Genomic DNA, 21,828 nt, shown 5'->3' with positions numbered 1-21,828 from the left:
GGCGCGGAGGCGCCCCCGACACGGGAGCGGGCAGCCCAGGGGAGGCGCCCCTGACACAGCGTGTGGCCAGCAGGCCCCAGAGATGGAGGTGGGGGGATGCCCACAGGTGAGATGTGAGATGGGGGCGCGGGGCAGCGCTGGCCCGGCTGGAGGACACCCTCGACAGCCTGGGCCACACGCGGAGCTGGGCACCACCCAGGCCTCACCCACTGCTTCACTCCAAACGGGAAATCTCGCTCAGTACACTGAGATCCCGGGAGACTGGTTCGGATCCCTGGATCCCTCTCCCTCCAGGGAGCATTTCGGCCGTGTCCTGAGTGTTGAGGAGGAAACTCTCTGTGGAGGCCCTGCTCCTCAGACCGCGGACTGGACCGGGGTGCTCCCCCTGGAGTCCTCAGAGCTGCGGGAGGCAGGAATGCACTGGGCCCTTTCTCACACCTCCATCACCCTGCTCTGCTCTCTCCCCTCCACGCAGGGCTTGGGAGCTGGGGGCAGGGGTTGGGGGCGTGCAGGCCAAAACCAGACTGCAGGCTAGGAGCTTGTCATCAGCCTCAAACGCACTCTGCTCACAACTGACTTCTGTAGAAGTCTTAAAGCTATCGTCTCAGTGGTTCAGATCCAACCGAGGGCGTCTGGAATCTGTGATCTGGCCCTGAACGCAGCGCCTGTGGGGAGACCCGCGGGAGTCAGCGGGTAAACAGAGCGCCAGCCCCCCAGCTGCACTCACCGTGTCCGAGTCAGAGTCAAAGGTGGTCGCAGACAGACTGCCATCCCCCTGGAGGAAGAGACGCAAAGTGAAACCGTCGGCACCGCTCGGCCCACGGCCGCACTCACAAGGTGGAAACCGCTGGGCCGAGCTGCGGGGGAGAGCCCCGCGTCCAGCAGGAGGGGACAGATCACTCGGAGTGGGCGGCGGCCAGTTCGGTCCACTGCATCCAAAGGGACGGTGGGGACACGAAGCCAAACTCTGCTGGCGGGGCGGCTCCAGGCCTGTCAGTCCAGCAACAGCATCTCCACAGAACCGACAGACAGTTCTTTTTTTTAAATTGAAGTACAGTTGCTTTAAAAGATCCTTTTCCATTATAGGTTATTGCAGGACACTGAATGGAGATCCCTGCGCTATACGGGAAACCTCCGTTTCTTTCTCTGTCTCATAGACAGTAGTGTCCGTTAATCTCACGCTCCCAGGTTATCCCTCCCCCCGTGAATGGTTCTTGATAAAAGCACTCCGTCTTTGCATCAGAGCACAAGGAACCTACGACTGCCCCCCGGTGAGAGTGATCAGCGCATCACCAGCGCAGGCGCTGTCTTCCTGTACAGAGGCTCCTGCCTCTGGCTCCAGCGATCAGACCTGGCGCAGGGAGCACAACAAAATCGGTACTATCCCCAGGGCTAGCACGTCCCGGAGAAAAGGGAACTTGCCCAGTGGGTGATGTGTCTGTGTTAACGCACTTAGGCTTACATCCTAAAACGGGGGAAAGCAGAACAGTTTTTCAAATCCTTTCCCTGCACTATCATCGTTTAGTCTCTCAGCTGTGCCCGACTCCTTGCGACCCCAAGGACTGTAGCCCGCCAGGCTCCCCTGTCCATGAGATTCTCCAGGCAAGGATACTGGAGTGGGACCCCAAGGACTGCAGCCACCAGGCTCCCCTGTCCATGAGATTCTCCAGGCAAGGATACTGGAGTGGGCTGCCATTTCCTTCTCCGGGGGAGCTTCCCGACCCAGGGATCGAACCCAGGTCTCCTGCATTGGCAGGTGGATTCTGAGGTGCAAATGGCAAATGACAGGTATACTGTGGAACACAGGGGATTCTACTCGGGGCTCCGTGGTGACCTAGATGGGAAGGAACTCCAAAGAAGAGGGGACGTGTGAACAGGTCTGGCTGATTCACTTCACTGCACAGAAGAAAGTAACACCAACGAGGTACGGGAACCATACTCCAATACAAAATTTTTTTAAGTAGCAAATGACAGTTACAGAGGAAAGTCTTCATTTAACAAACTGCACAAGAATGATGTGGAAAACTCAGGCAGGGGGACCAGGGCAGCGTCACAGCACAGGCCCGCCAGCCACCAAGGGAGCTGTCGACAGTCCCACAGGAAAGCGGCAACACTTTCTCGTGTGAGCACTCGTCACAGCTCTTTGTTCTGAATAAAACCCTGATGACTTTTCAAGGACCTGAAATTTCAACAAGGGAAGTAGATGGCCTGCGTGGTGAACAAACCCAGGTGGGCTCACCCCCTCCATCGCATCCCCCGTCAGCCCCCCGAGTCTGCCCCTCCTCGTTTGGCCGAAGGACCTAGACAAGCACAATACTCTCAGCGCTGGGCTCACCGAGCAGCCCAAGACCCACCCCTCCAGCAGGGGCCACGCACAGTATCGGAAAGGAAAAGAGCGCGCTGGCGGTCGAGGGCAATGCACTCTTCCTCGGCAAGCAGGACCGGAGCCTGAGCGGATTCCTACAGGAGACCGCAAGCAAACCGCACGCGAGGGACTCTGCGGGGCGGTGGCTGGCTGGCAGTGCGCTGGGGGGGCGTCCCAAAAGGCCTGGGGCAGCAACGTGGCCTCGCGTCAGCTGCGCGAGGCTGGTCGCGCCACGGACCCCTCCGCATCTCAGCTTCCTCAGTGACAAGGAGGACACGTTCTCCCGTTGGGATTTTAAAGCATTAAATCTACATTAACTAAGACACTGGGGGAAGAGACATAGTGTCCAGAATGAGATGGTGGAACATACAGGGTTTTGATTCCCAGTGAATGGAGGGGAGGCAGGGATGCCTTCACAGAGGGGGCATCTCCCAGGACGGTGGGGTGAGGAGCCTGGAAGGCCCGCTCATCAACCAACAACCATCTAACAGAAGAACCCACAAAGCAATCAATCTTCATCAATTAGTGAAGATAATCAATGAATCTTTCACTCCAGAAAATCTACTAAGTCAGGGAAGCGCCTCCAGAGTCAAGGCCCCTTGGCTCCCCAAGGACTGAAGTGACCCCAGAGTGCGGTCCTGCAGGCAGGCGGGTGCAGTCGAGACCCCAGGGCTGGGTGCTTAGGGTGTGAGCTCCTCCCCAGACACTGCAGGCTAAGAGCCCCTGTGTCTGTGGGGCGGGGGCTCCGTGTAGGGAGGGGCTGGTCCAGAAGCCGCTCGGGGGAGACGCCGCTGCCCTGCCGTGCCGGGGCCCAAGGGCCCTTCTCCAGAAGAGGCAGGATGGCAGCTGTGCTGAGGACTGATGGCACAGTTCCACCCGGGCCCCCAGCTCTGGGGTCACGGCTGCAGAAAGCTCACTGCAGAGCAGCCGCTGGTCGAAGAGCCCAGCAGCGCCCTTCTGGGGCGGCAGTCAGGCCTGAGGGTCAGGGAGGCTGGGGGCAAGGGCCGCAGTGCAGCCTCGGGGCAGACGTGGAAACCGCCCGGCCCGGCACCCAGGACAACCAGAGGGTGTGAGCCCCAGTGGTAACCGACCCCTGGTGGAACGGGGGACCTCCCTGGCCCGAGAGCAGATCCCAGGGAGCCAGGCTTAAAAACCACTGACGGGGACTCCCCTGGCGGTCCAGGGCTGAAGACGGCGCGCTTCCACTGCAGGGGCACGGGCCCGACCCCTGGTCTGGGAGCTAAGATCCCGTGTGCTGCGTGCCCGAAGCAGGCCAACGAAGTAAAAAAGGAACACGAAGGCAGATACCCAGGAGGGCTGGGGGACCACGGCACGTCCGAGGCTGCCCTCAGGAGAGACGGAGGGGGAGAACCACGCACGGGTTCCTGGCTGTGTGTGGGCAAAGCTGTAAACCCCCGAACGGCAACAGCCGCCTGCACACACACGCACACACACACACGCAGGGGCACACATATGCAAGGAGTAACGGCAGAAATCTGGCCCAGCGGGTGAGACAACCTCTGACCAACACGTGGCCTCTGCTGCCCTAAGGGTAACCCCACGGTAGTTGGGCTAAAGGATTTCAAAAGAAAGAAAAAAGTCTGAGCAGGGAAACAGGCTGCACAGCACGCGCACGACCACTTCAGAGTCAGATGAGCCAAGTCCCTCCCCAAACCAACCGGGGGGGGGGCAGCGTGGGAGAAGCTGTAATGTATTATCTAAATGTTGGGGGGGGCGAGCTGCAGTAATATATTAACTAAATGTCGAGTTTTCAACAAAAAATCTAAGAGATAACAGAGGACAGGAAAAGTGCGACTGAGGCACGGGGGGAGCAGGCGACAAGCAGCTCTGTTTGAAGGGCCCGCTGCAGGCTCGGCATGCGCAGGCTTCAGGGCAGCCGCCTCTGTACGCTCAGAGGAGGGCTGTGGTGGGGCTGGGCAGGACGGTGGGGCTGGGCAGGACGGTGAGGCGGGACAGCCCAGTGGATGTGAGCAATAGGTCCGGCGGTGGGGCGGGGTGCGGGGGGGCGCAGGTGACGGAGAACCTCGGGAGCAGAGACGCTCTACAGATGCTCTCACCTTGTTCTGGAACCTGGAAGCCCTTCACCAGGGACCCCAGCACCGTGCGTACCCCGTGAAGTGCACGAGCAAGCCCAGAGGCAGCTCTGCCCCCAGTGCCTGCCCTCGAGAGGGTCTCGTCTGGTTGAGAACAGATGTCAGCTCAGCAGGGGAACCGCCAGTCAGCCTGGGCCAACGGCTGCCAGCCTCCTAGCAGAGGGACTGCGCCCCTGGGGACCAAGACACGCGGGCACCGGGTGGTCTCAGAGCCAGCGCGCGTCAGGGGCTTGACAAACGCTTCTGTGCGTAAGAACCTTAAGAGCAGCGTGGTTACCAATAGCACAAGGTGAAGACAATGGAGGAAAAGCAAGGAAGTGTTACTCAGTCGTGTCTGACTCTCTGCGACCCCATGGACTGTAGCCCGCCAGGCTCCTCTGTCCAGGAGAGTCTCCAGGCAAGAAACCTGGAGTGGGTTGCTATTCCCTTCTCCTGGGGATCTTCCAACCCAGGGATGGAATCCAGGTCTCCTGTATTGTAGGCAGATTTTTTACTGTCTGAGCCAACAGGGAAGTCCAAAAGGAAGGAAGTGGTGAGTTAAAATAGGAGTATCCTATTAGGTTGGAACTTCTTGGTGAAAATGAAAGAGGACAGTTGAAAAAGTTGGCTTAAAACTCAACATTCAGAAAACTAAGATCATGGCATCTGGTCCCATCAATTCATGGGAAATAGATGGGGAAACAATGGAAACAGTGTCAGACTTTATTTTGGGGGGCTCCAAAATCACTGCAGATGGTAACTGCAGCCATGAAATTAAAAGACGCGTGTGCTTTGGAAGAAAAGTTATGACCAACCCAGACAGCATGTTAAAAAGCAGAGACATTACTTTGCCGACAAAGGTCCGTCTACTCAAAGCTATGGTTTTTCCAGGAGTCGTGTATGGACGTGAGAGTTGGACTGTGAAGAAGGCTGAGGGCCGAAGAATTGGCACTTCTGAACTGTGGTGCTGGAGACTCTTGAGAGTCCCTTGGCCTGCAAGGAGATCCAACCACCAGTCCATCCTAAAGGAAATCAGTCCTAAATACTCACTGGAAGGACTGATGCTAAAGCTGAAACTGCAATCCTTTGGCCACCTGATTCGAAGAACTGACTCACTGGAAAAGACCCTGATGCTAGGAAAGACTGAAGGTGGGAGGAGAAGGGGACGACAGAGGAGTTGGTTGGATGGCATCACCGACTCCATGGACAAGAGTTTGAGTAAGCTCTGGGAGTTGGTGATGGACAGGGGGGCCTGGCGTGCTGCAGTTCATGGGGTCGCAAAGAGTCGGACTGAGCAACTGAACTGAACTGATTAGGTTAGAGGTTTTATTTTTTATTAAAAAATATTATCTTTCCATTTTTGCATGAATAACACTTGTGAAGATGTTTATACATATATTTAATTATTTTGGCTGTCCTGCAGGGCACGTGGGACCTTAGTTTCCTGACCAGGGATCAAATCTGTGTCCCCTGCAGTGGAAGCTCAAGGGTCCTAATCACTGGACCACAGGGGAATTCCCAAGTTAGAGTTTTTATTTTTAAAATTTTTTTTATTAAAAAAGTATATTTCTTTCTTTGGCTGTGTTGGGTCTTAGCTGCAGCACACAGGATGTCTGATCTTCCTTGGGGCCTGCGGAATCTTTTCAGTGGCGATACGTGGGATCTTTAGTTGTGGCACGTGAACTCTCAGTCCTGGCGCTTGGAATCTAGTTCCCTGACCAGGGATCGAACCCAGACCTTCTGGGAGCGAACAGCCTTGGCCACTGGACCCACCATGGAAGTCCCCCAAATTAAGAGTAAAAAAGTTTTAAAGTGAAGTATAGTTGATTTACCACATTATATTAGCCTCAGGTGTACGGTAGAGTGATTTAGTTATACTACATACGTACTTTCTTCAGATTCATTTCCATCATTGGTTATAAGATATTGAGCGTAGCCTGTGCTATACAATCCGTCCTTGCTGTTTAGAATTCAGCTTTTTGAGATTCCATATATAAGTGAGATCATACAGCATTTGTCTTTATCTGTTTGATGTATTTCTCTTTCTCTTTTAAATTGAAGTATAGTTGATTAACAATGTTGCATTAGTTTTACGTGTACAACAAAGTGATTCAGTTATACATATATAAACTTAGTTTTTAAAACATGTTTTTGAAAACGTAGGTATGGGAAGATGCTAACAGTAAATTAGACAGCAAGAATTACAAACCAATATAAATAGGAGCCCAAGTTTTAAAAGGCCATATGGGAAGAAAAAATGCGTTGAAAAAAATATCAGAAAGAAGTATACCAAACATTAACTGCGGTTTTCTGTAGGCAGTTAGATATGGGTAATTGACTTTCTTTTCTGGGCATGAATAACCTTTACAGGCACAGGATGAGGAGCTACTTGTAAAGGTGAAGGAGCAGTAACTGAGGCCCGCTCAGGCGGCAGGCCTTCCTGGTGAGGCAGGACTCGGTGCCCTGGGGGACAAGTGGCAGGAGCCCTGGGCCCCCACTTGGGGAGAGCGCCCAGCAGCCCTGCCGGGTTCTGCCATCCGCTCCCTGTGAAGGAAGCAACCCGTGAGTCAAGCTCCAAAGCCTCTGGAGCCCTCCAAAGCCTTCCCACTGTGGCAGGAGTGAATTCAGACCCGGACCACTGCCTGCAAGGCCCTCCGTGATCAGGTCCACGGCTCCCTTCCATCCACACAGGTCGCCCAGTGAGATCCCAGCAAGCTCTCTTTCGCGCCCTGGAACCCTGCACTTTCCCACCTCAGGACCTTCGCACCTGCTGGCCCCGGTGTCTCAGATCTTCACCCCGCTGCTCCAACTTCTCGGGGCACCCAATCTAAAGCAGCCCACCACCCCGCCTCCCTTACGTGGGCTGTTTTATTTTCTGCAGGGCATTTTCTGACTTGATGGACACGATCCGTTTGGTGGGGTTTTTTTTTTTTTTTTTTGCCGTGTTTTCCCTCACCTCCATCCCGAGTCCCATCACCTCGCCACCGGAATGCAGCTTATTCACCCACAGTGGCATCTACAGCTGATGGCTGACGCCCCAGAAACACTGGGTGAAGGGACAGTTGAGACCACGCTCGCTCTGACCCGGGGGAGCCACCCTGGGCGGGCGGCCCCTCCTCCGGAAAACCTGCCCTATTCGGCGCCCGGGGCCCCTCCCTCACAGCCGGCACGGCTCGGGTCCGTCGCCGCGTCCGAGGCCCCCAGCCCTGGAATCGCCGTGCGGGCGGGCACTTACGCAGTGAGCTCCGTCACCCCGGCGGGCCGCGATCGCAGGCTCCGCTCAGGCGCGGCTTCGCAGGCGCCAAGCGGCGAGGGCGCAGCGTCCGGGAGGGCTTCCTGGAAGCGGCGGCCAGGGCAAGGACGAGCGGGTAACTAGAGGCGGCCGGAGGCTGGGCGAGGGGCGGCGGCCGGAGGTCCGCTCTTATGCGGTAACAATAATGGCTGCGGTCACCGGCGGCCGCCGGCCTGCGCCCCTTCCCTCCGGCCCGCGCCCCGGCGTGGGAGGCATTGAGGGCGCCCCCCGCCCCCGCCCTCCGCGCTTACCGTCTCCGAGGCTGGCTCCGCGGTGCCCAGCGACATGGCGGCGGCGCTGCCCGATCGCCCCGGGGCGCGGCGGGCTCGGCCGTCGGGTTCTGGGGCTCCGCAGGCCACCCGGTCGCCCGCAGCCTCTCCGACGGCCCCAGCGCCCGCCGCGACCCCGCTTCCATGGCAACCGCACTAGCCCGCCGAGCCCCGGATGTGGCGAGCCCGGCCGACTATAGGTGTGCCCGGGGACACCCTCGGGCCGACCGGCTGCGCGCCCAGAGTGTGGGGCGGAGAGCGGGGCGGAGCTGAAACAGCGCTCTAGTTCCCAGAGCTGTCATTAATAAATATTTAGTAGGTTAACGCTGAAAGGGACAGGGAGTCCACAGCCTGCTAGCTCTGAACGCCTGGCATTGAGAAAACCATCTTCCTGATCTCGGATCTTAGGCTCAAGGGTTATGATGTAAAAAAAAAAAAAAAAAAGTCGCTGTCGTGTCTGACTCTTTGTAACCTCATGGACTATACAGTCCATGGAGTTCTCCAGGCCAGAATAATGGAGTGGATAGCCTTTCCTTTCTCCAGGCGATCTTCCCAACCCAGGGATCAAACCCAGGTCTCTGGCACTGCAGGAGGATTCGTTACCAGCTGAGCCACAAGGGAAGCCCAAGAATACTGGAGTGGGGAGCCTATCCAGTGATGTAGTCAGAGGACAAAAAAAAAAAAAAAAGATCTTAGGCCCAAGGGTTACAACGCAGTCACAGGACAAGAAAAAAAAAAAAAAAAGTTTACACTCGCTGTATTCAGTGTGTATAATGAAGATCTTTGGGCCCGTTGGGCTGCAAGGTTCATTTAAACTATTAGCAAGCATAATCTGCCCTTTCTCCTCCTACAGGCCTCCAAGGGCATTTACTCTGTTCCTCTGCCCTGATGTATTTTTCCAGCCCCTGACCTTTATTATCTACAAGAACTCCCTTTGTCTAGAATGTAAGCTCTCTGGGGCAGGGCTGTTTCCCTCCTGACTGTACTGCTGTCCCTTGGAACAGTGTCTGGCACACAACAGGTGATTAATCAGTAGGTATTTGGCGCCGGGCAAGGGAAAGAAAGAGCTGCTGTGAAGAGCGCCAAAGAATTGATGCTTTTGAACTGTAGTGTTGGAGAAGTGCCGGGAGCCAGTGTGAGGAATCCGGCCCGTGACAAGGTCATGAGGAAGGAAGCTGACATACGCAAGGCGTGCTCAGACTTCAGGGACCCCTCTGGAAATTCCTAAGCATGTACCCCAACAAAAATCTGCCGGCTTTTGTGCTCTGCTTTTCCACTCTTCTGACATTTTCTGGAAAAAGTCAATTCAGGGCTTTAGTCTTCTGCATTTGAAAGAGTGTTTCAATCCAAAAAACCCTCTGATGGCTTTCTAGCCTGCCTGCAGGACTCCTACAGCTGCGCGTGTGATTGAGGCCTCCTGACCGCAGGAGGCACAGGAAGCTTAAAACATCCTAGGAATGTAGGAGCTTCCGAGGAGTCAAAATCTTTAGAATAGGACTGATTAAAGGTTTCATTTGTTGAGTCAATATTTGCTGCCAAATTTTCACATCCTTTAGTTGTAGATATAGTTAGAATAACAAGTAGTAGACCTTGTGTTAGCAACATTAGATCTTTGAGTGAAGTACCTTCTTTGTTGTGTCCCACTGCACCTTTGTTCTATAGAGATGTAACTTTAATGCTAATGCTTTAAGGAGATGTAGATTAAAGAAAAACACTTCAGGGGAAACAAGATTAACATTCATTAAGGAAGAGAGCCAAAAAGTGTTAACAAGCCTCTTGGCCAGAAGATAATGTAAATCACCTGAGACCTTTTGTATACCAAATGATGTATAGAAAGAGCCTGAGCTGCGAACGCTACATAATCTTGTGTTACCCATTGATCTCTGTTTTATCAAAAGTATAAAAGGCCTTCTGAACAATAAAGGATGGGGCCAGCTCCAGGGGCCAGCTTCTGGGGCCGGGGGCCAGCTCCAGGGGCCAGCTTCTGGGGCCGGGGGCCAGCTTTTGGGGCCGGGGGCCAGCTTCTTGGACTAGCTTCTCTAACTAGTCTCCCGGCCTGGTTTCTTGGCACTCTGGCTCCCCCTGTGTCTCTCTCTCTTTCTTCTCCTCTCTCTTTCCCTCTCTCTGCTCTTTACTTTAATTTCGGGTTGAATTTCCACCTGGAGCGCGGAGGCTCACCAGGTCTACTTACTTGCCCCGGCTGTTAAGATCCGCGAGAAAGGGAGCTTAAGGCGAGGCACCCTTAGATATTCAAGCGGGCGCCGGTGGCCCAACGTATATGGTGCAAATTCCTTGTCTGGAATTTTATTGGCCTTCCGTGTAAACCAAGCTATTCAGCCCTCTTCCTCCACTTAATCTTCTTACTACACTATAATTTCTTAATCTAATCTTACTTTAATAAATAAACAAGTCTTTCCACGCCGATGCCGTCCACCCTTCGAATTCCCTGGATCCACCGGGGCTGGACCCCGGCAGAGAAGACTCTTGAGAATCCCTTGGAATGCAAGGAGATCCAACCAGTCCATCCTAAAGGAAATCAGTTCTGGGTGTTCATTGGAGGGACTGATACACCTGATGCGAAGAACTGACTCATTGGAAAAGAGCCTGATGCTGGGAAAGATTGAAGGCGGGAGGAGAAGGGGACGACAGAGGAGTTGTTTGGATGGCATCACCGACTCCATGGACATGAGTTTGAGTAAGCTCCGGGAGTTGGTGATGGACAGGGAGGCCTGGCGTGCTGCAGTCCACGGGGTCGCAAAGAGTCGGACACGACTAAGCGGCGGAACTGAACTGAACCGAACCGAAAGTGCTTAGAGCAGCTGCGGGTTCCAAAGTGCGCGCTGTGTGACACGGAGGGAGTCCGCACACCGGGCAGGTGGTGTGGTAGGATGATGACGCTGGTGGGGCAGGGACAGTAAATGCATTCTGAATCTAGTCAGGATGAAATCCCTCTGTAAGTAGAGGAAGTCGTGCCTGCTGCGCGCCTGACATCTTGCTTTGCTGGCCAGCTCAGACACGCGGGCCTTTGGTCGGCGAGGCCACGCCCCTTCCGCCGAAAGCCACGCCTTCCAGGCGCAAAGCCTGCTGGGTTCCGGTGCACACACCTCTGAGCGCCCTGGTCGGGTGACGGGTTCAGGCAACGGGCTTGGCGGCGGCTTGTCCCGCTCCTCCTTAGCCCGTTCCCTGAGCCTGGCCCTTTGGGGCTCTCAGAGTGGCCTCCAGGGGCGTCCTCCCCGTCCTCGCCTCCTCCAGTCCCGGCGGGTCGCGCGGCCCGGGGCGGGGCCTGCGGCGGCTGAGGGAAGCGAAGCGGGTGAGGCGCGCACCCGGGGAGGGGTGGCGGTCGCTGTGGAGGGCCCGGCGGGGTCGAGGTTAGGGGCCAGGGCCTCCCGGGCCGTAGAACCGCCTGGGGCCCGCGTGCGCGCCCCTGGACTGGGCCCCAGCACCACCGCAGCCGCCGGCCTGGCGTCCTCCTTGGGGTCCACGGGGAGGGCGCCTTCCTCAAGAACGTAGCTTGGCCAGGGATGGACAGATGGACGTCCCAGCTTGCTCTTGACCCCGGCAGACAGAGTCACTGGCCACCCCATACCCCGGCGAGAGCCCTTCCTGCCCACAGGACTGACGGGCTCCCGGGCCTCTCCCAGGCCAGGCCCGCAGGTGCTCTTGCAGTCCCTGGAGGAAACAACAGTGGGCAGGGCGCCGTCCCCTCCGCACACTGCTGGCTGCAGGGTTTTCACACTGACTCTGGGAGGGACAGACACGGAGACAGACACCTCCCAGCTGGACTGAGACCCTTACAGCTCTGACTGACTAAGCCGATCAGCCTCCTACACGTGGCTGGCCCCAGAGAGGCATGCGCCTCTAGCTCGACAGGCCTGCAGCCTAGATCAGTTTCACGCTCTTTCCTCCCACCAGAATCCAGAGTTGGCTGCCTTTGAGCTCCTGAGGCTGCATGGTTTACCCCAGACTCCCATCTCCACCGCCAGACTCGAGGGCTCCAGTTTGCTCTTGACAACCTCCAATCTTACCCCAGCCGAGGCTTCACCGCAGTCCTGGCGGCTTGGAGTTTCCCTCTGAAGAGTCATCACCTGGCCTGAGGTGAAAGTCCTGGGGCCTGGTGGGGCTGGGGGCTGCCTGTGACTAGGCGGATGGGGTCTGGCCCTGCCTGACATCTCCTCTGCAGGAACCCCAGCCCCATCATGGACCCAGAGTGCGCCCGGCTCCTCCCGGCTCTCTGTGCTGTCCTGGCAGACCCCAGGCAGCCGGTGGCAGATGACACTTGTTTGGAGAAGCTGCTGGACTGGTTTAAGGCAGTCACTGGAGCAGGTAGGGTGAGGGCAGCTGCCGACTCTGCCCAGAGGCCGGAGGGTGCAGGGCTCCCGTGTGCTAGGAAGAGGCCGTCTGTCTGGGGTCGTTCTTCTACATCTTAGAGAGTCCCCCTGGCTTGTCATATTTCCTCACCCACAAATTATGGTTAGGGTTAGGGTGTGTAGGCTTTCCTGGTGGCTCAGTAAAGTCACCTGCCAACGCAGGAGACTCGGGTTCAATCCCTGGGTCAGAAAGATCCCCTGGAGAAGGAAATGACAACCCACTCCAGGATTCTTGCCTGGAGAAGCCCATGGACGGAGGAGCCTGGTGGGCTACAGTCCACAGGGTCACAAAGTCAGAAACGACTTAGTGACTCAACAACAACAGGTGTGCGTACACGCACACACACGCACACACACACACACACTCTTTGAGAGTGTTTTCCATTATAGTTTATTACAAAATGTTGAGTATAATTCCCTGTGCTTTACAGTAGACCCTTGTTGTTTATTTTAAATGTAGTAGTTTGTATCTGCTCATCTCAAACTCCTAATTTATCCCCCCACCTTCCCCTTTGGGAACCATAAGTTTGTTTTCTTTGTCTATGAATCTGTTTCTCTTTTTCAGATAAGTTAATTTGCATCATTTTTTAAGATGCCACATGTAAGTGATATCAGACGATACTTGTCTGACTTACTTCACTTAGGACAATAGTCTCTAGGTCCATCCACGTGGCTGCCAATGGCCTTGTTTCACTCCTTATATGACTGAGTCGTAGTCCGCTGTGTGTGTGCAACGGAACCACACCTTCTTCATCCATGCGCCTGTTGGTGGACGTTTACGTTGCTTCCATGTCTTGGCTGTTGTGAGCAGCGCTGCTCTGGTGTGTAGACACTTCAGGTGCCATGTCTGGAGAAGAATGCCTGTTCCCTGCGTGTCTTGCTGTAGTGCTCTCCGTTTAAGAGAAAATTACCCACTGGAGAGGCGAAGATTTTCTGCTGCTCTTATTTGTGTCTTCTTTTCATAATCAGCAGGACAGAACGTCTTTTCGGGTCTGCTGGCCATTTGTATTTCCTGTCCAAGTCCCTTGCCTGTTGTCGAGGTGTTGTTGAATTAGAGTAATGAGTCCTTTGAAGCAGTTGTTGCAAATACTTCTCCCGGTTGGACTACTGAGTCTTAACAGCCTGAGAGAGGGGGTCTGGGAGTTGCCAGAAGGACGGTCCCTTTTGGAGGCACGCACGGCGCCCTGGTGACTTGCGTCCCGGCTGGGCCTGTCCCCAGGGTCCAGTCTCCTATTACTGCAGGAACACCCCTGCCTGGTAGAGCTGCTGTTCCATGTGCTGAAACCCCAGGATCTGAGTTCCAGAATCCTGTCCTTCGCACTCCGCCTCGCAGGGATCTTTGCAGCCCAGGAGAACTGCTTCCAGTTCCTCCAGGTGAGCCTGGGCCTCCCACCTGCGTGACCCACCTTCCCCTGCAGGTGCCCAGCAGCGGTGACTGTCGTGGCCCCCGAGCCTCTGAAACTCGCTTCGCCCCCGTACCTTGGCGTGTTCCACAGGGTTTTTATTCCTGGGTATAGTCCTCCTTTGAAGAACTCACCAGGAACGGATTGGGGTGGAGGGTGAACTTTTTGGAATCAGACAGAGCTGGGGTTGGGCCTCTGCCCCTTCGTGGGTGCCCCTCAGTTCAACAGTGCAAGCTCCTAAGGCCCCGCCCACCCCAGCTAATGGTGGGGCAGACTTTCCAGGGTGTTCCACACTGAAGCCTGTTATAGGAAATGACTTCATGTCTGATCATCCTTCCGTACATACCTCAGCGTTTCCAGAGTCACGTTCGGGTTATCCTGAGATCCCTGGCCAGTTCGCAGGTCAGGAGCCATCGCCTCTGTCTCCGGGTGAGGAGATAGCGAAGGCTCAGTAGAGGAACGCCACAGGACCGGCAGGGCTCACAGCGGACCCTGCAAAGTCGGGCTGCTGGCGTGGTCGGTCACACCATCTGCCTCCCTGAAACAGATCCTCAGTCCCGATCACGTGGGTTTTCCCAGCTTCTCTGACTTCTGGGTGCTCCCTGGTTCCCATCTCTTCTTCTCCATCTCCTCTTTCTCCTTCCGGCAGCCAACCGTGGCTGTGGAGGCTTAGCAGGCCGCGGGCTGCCCTTCTGTCTGGTGGCTGGCCCCTGCATACGGGGACAAGGGACACGGCAGGTTTGAGCCCTGCATCGCAGAGGCAGCTTGCCTTGGGCCCTGGGCCCCTGGCACTGGCCTGGGCTCCTGTTCCCTTTTTGGCTTCCCTTTCACAGAACCCCAGGGCTGCTTGTCAGTGAGATGCTCAGCATGGGCCCCGTCTGGGCAGGGGGCATGCAGACAGACGACATGAGGCTGGCGGCTGAGCCTCGGTGCCCTCCCGCTGGCTGCAGGCTGCCCCCAGGAGGGCTGTAACTTTGGGGGGGGGCGTTTAGATGAAGGGTGACCCCACAGAGGGCCTCCCTGTGGGCTGCCGCCAGCAGCGGTGCCCCGTAAGGCCGTCGTGGGGTCAGACTCACCCTCCAGTGATTGAAAGAGCGTCTTTTCGGCCCAGGGATCCCGCACCCGGAGTCTGAGGTGACTAGAGGCACCCTGTCCCTCGAGGGTGGGGCCCGCATTTTATTGTCAACATAGACAAGGCTCTGAGCAAGTCACAGCCCCAGGGAGGGGCTCTGGGGGAAAGAGGCAGCCCCCGAGTTCCCACTCACTGTACTGGGCCCTGTGGGGAACAGGAACCTCCGGCACGTGGCACGGGTCAGGGCGGTGCGCTGCTGTGCCGCAGGTGGACACCCGTGCACAGATGGGCACTGAGTGGGGAGTCGGGCACTGCCTGCTGCGGGCGGGGGGCAGCGGGCTCGCAGCTGGGTCCGAAGGGCTTTGAGCAGGCGTATGTGCAGGGCAGGCCTGACACACGGGGTGTGCTGGGGGGTCTGGGGCGGGGGACTTCTGGAGGAGGGCACGAACTCCACGTGCCAAGCGCAGAGCCCAGGGGGCTGTGGAGACCTGCGGGTGTCTCGGGCACAGGGCGTCATGGTCAGGGGGGTCGTTTGGCGTTTTGGCCGGCGTTTGCGGTGGGAGGGGCTTCTGGAGCGGACTGTGACAGGGTCGGAGCCTGAGTCTGACACCCAGCCCTTCCTTCCCAAGCTCTCTCCCTGGGAGGCAGAGCTGGACTCACTCGGCTCATTCCTCCTTCACTTCCAGCAGGGGGAGCTGCTGCCCGGGCTGTTCGGGGAGCCGGGCCCCCTCGGGGCAGCGGCCTGGGCGGCCCCCTCCGTGCGCAGCGGCTGGATCCAAGGTCTGCACTCTCTGGCGCAGCACCCCAGTGCCTTGCGCTTCCTTGCCGACTCGGGTGAGTGCCCCGCCCGCGTCTCTGCCCTCCCCATCCCTGTGTGAGCTCCTGGGCCGCGCTGGGTTCTTCTTCTGAATGGGAGAGCGGCCGTGGTGTCACAGGGCTGTTGAGAGGAACACTCGGGGTGACCAAGTGTTGGGGCCCCTCTAGGCTGTGCAGTGTGCTCTGGTTTGTAGGTCAGACTCAGCAGCTGGGGTGGCTTTGAGACTGGTTAGAAAGCTCCAAAGTGGCAAGGGTTCTCAACCCCCGACCCTGCGAACCCCCAGCTGGTTCCAGCCTCCAAGCGGGGGGAGGCTGGGCCTCTCACCCTGCCTCCCCAGCGGGCGGGATTCAGGCTCTGAAGCCCCTCAGTGTCTCCAGCGTCCCTGCCGCCCCGTGACGCTGTCCCAGCTGAACCCTATCTCTCCCCCCTCACCCCGTTGTCCCCCCCCAGGTGCTGTTGACACCATCTTCTCCCTGCAGGGAGATCCCAGCCTGTTTGTGGCCTCCGCCGCCGGGCAGCTCCTGGTGCGTGTCCTGGACTTGGCCCTGCGCGGGCCCGCTGAGGGGCACGTCTGCCCACAGGCCTGGGACTGGCCGGCCTGTGCCCGGAAGGTCGTGTGTCACCTCGAAGACTGCCTGCGCTCCGAGGCCGCCCCGCGGGTCACGCAGGCCCTGCACGTCCTGACCACCACGTTCGGGCACTGCCACGGCCTCTGGACGCAGGGCCTTTGGGCGCGGCTGAGCCCCCTCGTGGCCCGCCTGCTCGAGAAGGACCCGGTGCCGGCCCCGCACGCGCTTGTGGATCTCCTCCTCAGCGTGGCCCGGTCAGGCCCCCGGGCGCAGCTGCCGGGCGGGGGGAGGGGGTGCCGCTCGTTTCCTTCGAGGTCTCAGGGCGGCCGTCACACCCGGGGCCGCAGCTCGTTGGCTTCTCACGAAGGTTGCCTCGAGTCAGGGGAACCCCTCAGGGGGTCTGAAAGCCCGCACACTGGGAACGATCTCTGGGTCGGGCACACCCAGCACCACGGGCACAGCTGCCCACTGGGCATGGTGTGGGCTGGACGGGGCAGTAACGCTGGCTTCTGGGGCCTCCTCTGCAGCTCTTCTGTGCTGAGCTCTGACCCTGGCCTGTGGGAGACCGCAGCACAGGCCCTCAGCCGCCTGAGCCCCACGCAGGCAGGGCCTCTGGCCGCGGGGATCCTGAAACTGCAGGACTGGTAAGGGCCAGGGTTCATGTTGTGCAGGGCAGGCAGTGGGGTTAGGGACCTCCCAGGACCCGTGCTCCTGGTGGTGTGCCAGTCCGGAGGCTGCAGGGTCGCTGTCTCCCGGTCCCCAGCTCTGAGCCCTTGCCCCGGCCTTGCTGGGGGTGTTGGAGGGGCAGGCACCCTCACCCTGTCCTGTCTGCAGTCCCCAGGCGCTGAGGATCCAGGCTTTCCGCATCCTCCTCCAGCCCCTGGCCCATGTCCTGGAAGCCGCTGCTCAGGCCCCCGGAACGCCACGTAGGCTGTCGGGGAAGGGCGGGTGGGTGCAGGGGGGCAGAACCCTGGGGTCCTGAGCATGTCCCTGGGGCCGGGCAGGCTGGTGGGCATCGAGGTACCTGGCTCGCCTCCCCAGCCAAGAGCGAGGCTGGCAGGGCTGTGGTCTCGGCAGTGCCTGGCTCGTGTGCCACCAGGAGTTCGTGGGGCAGCATCCCCCTCCCCGACCCCGTGGCATCGTCGAGGGGGCCCCAGAGTTGCCGACCCTGCAGTCGGTGGTGGCTTCTGGGGCCTTGGCCGCGTGGACTGTTCCTGACCACGTGGGCACCTGGGCCTGGCCCTCGTCCTCCCAGACCGGCTGTTCTGTGATGGGAAGCGGGCCTCCTCTGCCACAGCTTGTCTGCTTCAGTTGCATGGTGGTTTGGGGGTTAGACGCAGGGAGCCCGCTGTGCCCAGTAGCCCCACATCAGGGGGAGAGGGGCCTTCTGACCAGCAGAAGCCAGCCTCTGCACTGGCTGCCAGGAGAGCGGGACCCCACTCACGAGCCCTGCAGACAGGCTCAGACTCTAGTCACCCGGCACGGCCACTGCTCAGAGCCGCCAGCCCCGTCTCTGGTGGGAATCAGTGACCGGCGGCCTCACAGGAGGGGCCCACTCACCAGGCGCGTGTTCACCCCCAGGCTTGCTGGAGGGGGCCGCAGGCGACCTGATGGCCGTGGACAAGTTCCCGCCCTCCAGGTCGGCGTGCGTGGGTCTCCTGTGCAGCGCCCTGGCCCACCTGGAGCTGCTGCAGCCCCTGGTAGGTGTGGCCCGGCCCGCGTCTGCCCTGGCAGCGGGACCTGCGGCTGGCACTGACGCTCCCTCCCCGCCCCAGCCCCAGCGCCCCTCGCCCTGGCCCCAGGCGCCCCTGCTTGCCGCTGCGGTGACGATACTGCGATTCTGCAATGGCTCAGCAGCCCCCAGCTCTGAGGCAGGCAGCCGCCTGTGCGCGATGCTGGTGGGCTGTGTCCGCGTCCAGCGAGCTGCCCTGGATTTCCTAGGGGTCCTGTCTCAGGGACTGGGTGAGTGAGAATGTGCTCTCTTGCACAGCTCGGGCATCGCTCAGCGGCGTCCCGGGACCGCTGTCCTCTCCTGTCTTCTCCTGGGAGGGGCCGGGATTCAGCTGCCTGAGGGTGTCTGTGCCCCTGTTCTCCATGGGCTGACACCTCTGGGCGCGGGAGGCCCCAGGGTGGCAGGCTGGGCGCTTCACCCATCCACGTCTGTCACAGGCCCCCAGGAGTTGGTGACGCAGGTGTTTGCCATCCTGCTGGAGTACCTCGTGAGCCCCGACTCCAGCCCCACGGTACGGGCAGGGCGGGCGGGGGTGCGCAGGCAGCTGCTTGGGGCTTGGCCGGGCTCGGGGCTGGTGGAGATTGAGGGAGGGGCCGTGGGAAGCAGGGAGAGGGCCCAGTCTTCCCAGGAATTCTCTCTGAGAGACGGAGACTAGAATCGGGTGGCCTAATGCGTGGGACCAAGCTCCCTGAGGTTCCCTGCCAGCCTCCCTGTTCCCACAGCCCCAGAGCTGCTGTGCTGTGAGGCGCAGGGTCAGCGGTTCATGCCCTGGGCAGGCGGCGGGGTGGGGGGGTTAGGTGCAGGCCTTCAGGAAAAGGCCCTGGTGTTCCCGTCTGACCTGGGAACCAGGGGTCCCGAGGAGAGCTGCCCTCTGCTTCTCTGTCTCGTGTTGATGCCCGTCTGCCTCCTCCAGAGGCTCCGGCCTCACAGAAGCTGGGCCCAGGTCCCCTCTCCCCCAGCACGCCGTCCCTATCGCACAACCCACGGCCAGGCGGGCGCGGAGGGCGCTGGGCGGGGCGGGGGCCAGCTCACCCCTACCTACCCTGCCGCCCCAGGTTCTGAAGAAGGCCTTCCAGGCCACACTCCGCTGGCTCCTGAGCTCAGCCACACCTCCCGGCTGCTGTGACCTGGAGCCCTACGCCCAGCTGGTCCTCGGAGGTAACCCTCGCCCCCGCGGGGGAGCCGAGGGACGTGCAGGGTGGGGCGGGGGGCCGGGGCACGGCGGGGAGGCCACAGGTGGGGGCCGGGGCGGGCCCCCCTGAGCCGTCCCTCCATCCCAGAGCTGCTCGCCGTGCTACAGAAGCGCCTGTGCAGCCCCTGCTGGGAGGTGAGGGACTCGGGCCTCGAGTTCCTGACCCAGATGACCAGACGCTGGGGAGGTGAGCGCAGGGCTCGGGGGCTGGCCTAGCCTTGGCACCGCCCCCAGGCTGTGGGATCTTGGGCCCTCTTGGCTGCCTTTGGGGGAGTGAGGCGGGGCCGTGGACTCAGCGCTTGGTCACTGCTGCTTGTGGCTGCTTGGACCCGCAGGGCAGGGCAGCTTCAGACAGGCGCTGCTAGGCTCGGAGGTGCCCGAGCTCACCAGGCAGCTCCTGCAAGACCCTGAGAGCTACGTCCGTGCAAGCGCAGTGGCCGCCGTGGGGCAGCTGTCCAGCTGGGGGCTGCTCGCTGCCCCCTCCAGCCCTGAGCACCCAGACGTCCCGCAGGTAGGACACGGTGGGCCCCCACGGCCACGCGGCCCACCCCTGGCCAGCCTCCTGAGGGCCAGGGTGAAGCGGGTCTGCCACGGGTGTGGGCAGGGCCTGGAGTCTCCCGCTCGGCCTCCTGCACCCCTGTCATTTGGACGTGGTCACCCCCATTTGACAGATGAGCAGGTGGGGGGCCCAGGGGCCTGTGGCCTGAAGGAGGCAGAGCAGGCTGAGCCCCAGCACTCACTCGGGGTCCCTCGGGGGCCCTCCCTGCCGCCCCGGTGCCTGGTCCCCACCCACCCGCCTCACACTCTGTCTTCCAGAAGACCCCACTCGAGGAGCTTCTGCTCGTCCTGACCACAGACTCAGAGGGGTTCCCCCGGCGGGCCGTCATGCGGGTCTTCACCGAGTGGCTGCGGGACGGCTACGCAGACGTGGCTAAGGACCCGGAGCAGTCCGTGGCCCCGGTGCTGCAGGCGGCGAGCAGGGACCTGGACTGGGAGGTGCGCGTCCAGGGCCTGGAGCTGGCACTGGTGTTTCTGGAGCAGCTGCTGGGCCCCCGCGGCCCCTCCACGGCGGCCCCGCCCGGCGCACTGACCCAGGCCCTGCAGGCCCTCTGCCGGGTCCAGCTCTTCGAGTTCGCCTTCCGGTCCTTGTTTGACTGTGACCGCCCCGTGGCCCAGAAGTCCTGTGACCTCCTCCTCTTCCTGAAGGCCAAGGCCACTCCCTCCGGCAGCCAGCAGGAGGTGGGAGACGGTCCCAACGTGGCCTCCATGGAGGCCGCCCTGCGGAGGTGGCAGGCCGGTGAACAGGGTCAGCCCCTGGGGGAGCTGGCGCCCGAGGCTGTCCTGGCTGTGCTGAGGTCCATGGACCTGGAGGCCCTTCGAGACACCCTGGCTGAGAGCAGTGACCACGTGGAGAGGAGCCCCCAGTCCCTCCTGCAGGACATGCTGGCCACCGTGGGCGTCCTGGGAGACAATGAGGCCGACTGCTACTGACCGGCCGAGCAGCGCCTCCCCGGGACCCTCCGGGCCCTCCCTCGGGCCCTGCCCTCCCCGGGACCCTGAGGCCCCACGGCCCTCCCTCGGGCCCTGCCCTCCCCGGGACCCTGCTGGGGCCCCACGACCCTTCCTCGGGCCCTGCCCTCCCCGGGACCCTGCTGAGGCCCCACGGCCCTCCCTCGGGCCCTGCCCTCCCCGGGACCCTGCTGGGGCCCCACGACCCTTCCTCGGGCCCTGCCCTCCCCGGGACCCTGCTGAGGCCCCACGGCCCTCCCTCAGGCCCTGCCCTCCCTGGGACCCTGCTGGGCCCCACGGCCTTTCCTCGGGCCCTGCCCTCCCTGGGACCCTGCTGGGGCCCTGCCCTCCCAGGGGCCCTGGTCTGGCCGGGCGCCCAGGGGACCCTCCAGGGGATCCAGGACCAGGCGAGCCCAGCAAGGTCAAGGAGTCCCATTCTGATGCATTGCTGAAGAAATGGTTCATTTTCTACTCAGAATAAATGTCTTGTGACCATGCCCAGTGGGTCAGCGACTCTGAGGCGGCCCAGGGGCGGCCCAGGCCCCATGGGGCTCAGAGACACAGCTGCAGAGGACCCTCTGCACGGGGGCCACGTGCTTCCCTGACCTGGGGTGGGGGTTCCTCTGCGTAGACCCCACCATGCCCCAGGGACACCCAGGCTCAGAGAGCCAACCGCTCAGGCTGGAGAGTGCGGCTTCGGCCTTGGCCCTGAGGCCAGTGACCCCGGGCCCAATCAGGCCAGACTTTCAGTCTCCGAACCCTCCAACCTTGTAGCAGTTCAGCGCTCACTGGCCAGGCAACGGAGTCACTCATGACGTGAGCCGAGTCTAGCTCTGGGCTGGTCCTCAGGACTGGACAGAAGGTAGCGCAGCCCAGCTTTGCTGCCTCTCGGCCGTGGGGGCCTGGGGGAAATGGGGATTGTGCTGTCTGCCTGCTGGAGGTGAGTCTCAGTGTTCCAAAGCACACTGCGCGGTCGAGAAATCTCAAGAGAAACTTAGACATATTTTTAACTGAATGAAAATGGAATTATAGCTTATCTAAATTTATGGACTGCAGCGAAGCAGTGCTCAGAGGGGTATTTAGAGCATTGAATACGTGTATGAGAAAAGAAAGATCGAAGATCAATAAACTAAGCTTCTACCTTAGGA

At 59.9% G+C, this 21,828-nt stretch overlaps 2 protein-coding genes across 28 annotated transcripts in view; one reads left to right on the top strand and one right to left on the bottom strand.

Annotated features, from left to right (window-relative positions):
* IQCE (IQ motif containing E) overlaps positions 1-8,268 on the bottom strand; it is a 36,131-nt gene extending 27,863 nt beyond the window's left edge. For 3 of the 24 annotated variants that reach the window (XM_069571298.1, XM_069571299.1, XM_069571300.1), the window contains exons 1-2: positions 8,002-8,267; positions 728-775 (exon numbers count right to left, since the gene is read on the bottom strand). In XM_069571298.1, coding sequence (XP_069427399.1) covers positions 728-775; positions 8,002-8,037 — 84 coding nt within the window. In that variant the 5' untranslated portion in view covers positions 8,038-8,267. Of the gene's footprint in view, positions 1-727; positions 776-7,693; positions 7,879-8,001 lie in introns of all 24 variants that reach the window. The other 21 variants (XM_069571310.1, XM_069571314.1, XM_069571313.1 and 18 more) reach the window with 18 other exon arrangements.
* A 2,832-nt stretch (positions 8,269-11,100) lies between these two features.
* Positions 11,101-21,177, top strand: BRAT1 (BRCA1 associated ATM activator 1). Of its 4 annotated transcripts, none has more exons than XM_069571516.1 (15): positions 11,101-11,329; positions 11,932-12,114; positions 12,200-12,342; positions 13,606-13,760; positions 15,548-15,695; positions 16,129-16,501; positions 16,775-16,891; positions 17,082-17,173; positions 17,829-17,947; positions 18,023-18,209; positions 18,417-18,490; positions 19,035-19,137; positions 19,260-19,358; positions 19,507-19,682; positions 19,991-21,177. In XM_069571516.1, the coding sequence occupies exons 3-15, from the start codon at positions 12,216-12,218 to the stop codon at positions 20,660-20,662; spliced, it is 2,442 nt and encodes an 813-aa protein (XP_069427617.1). In that variant the 5' UTR covers positions 11,101-11,329; positions 11,932-12,114; positions 12,200-12,215; the 3' UTR covers positions 20,663-21,177. The 4 variants fall into 4 exon arrangements, with proteins under 4 accessions (XP_069427617.1, XP_069427616.1, XP_069427614.1 ...); XM_069571515.1 differs by having other exon boundaries at positions 19,988-21,177; XM_069571513.1 differs by having other exon boundaries at positions 16,129-16,891.
* The last annotated feature ends 651 nt before the right edge of the window (positions 21,178-21,828 follow it).

Source organism: Ovis canadensis, chromosome 24 (assembly GCF_042477335.2).
Source record: "Ovis canadensis isolate MfBH-ARS-UI-01 breed Bighorn chromosome 24, ARS-UI_OviCan_v2, whole genome shotgun sequence".
Taxonomy (NCBI): Eukaryota; Metazoa; Chordata; class Mammalia; order Artiodactyla; family Bovidae; genus Ovis; species Ovis canadensis.
This window is presented reverse-complemented; position numbering and strand designations above follow the sequence as displayed.

What these genes read in the sequence shown, in the direction of transcription:
- BRAT1 (XM_069571512.1), top strand. Translation starts at nt 12,216, where the DNA reads ATGGACCCAGAGTGCGCCCGGCTCCTCCCGGCTCTCTGTGCTGTCCTG. An exon ending in TCAGGCCCCCGGAACGCCAC is followed by an intron (nt 17,174 to 17,828) that starts GTAGGCTGTCGG and finishes GTTCACCCCCAG; the next exon opens with GCTTGCTGGAGGGGGCCGCA. An exon ending in AGCACCCAGACGTCCCGCAG is followed by an intron (nt 19,683 to 19,987) that starts GTAGGACACGGT and finishes TCTGTCTTCCAG; the next exon opens with AAGACCCCACTCGAGGAGCT.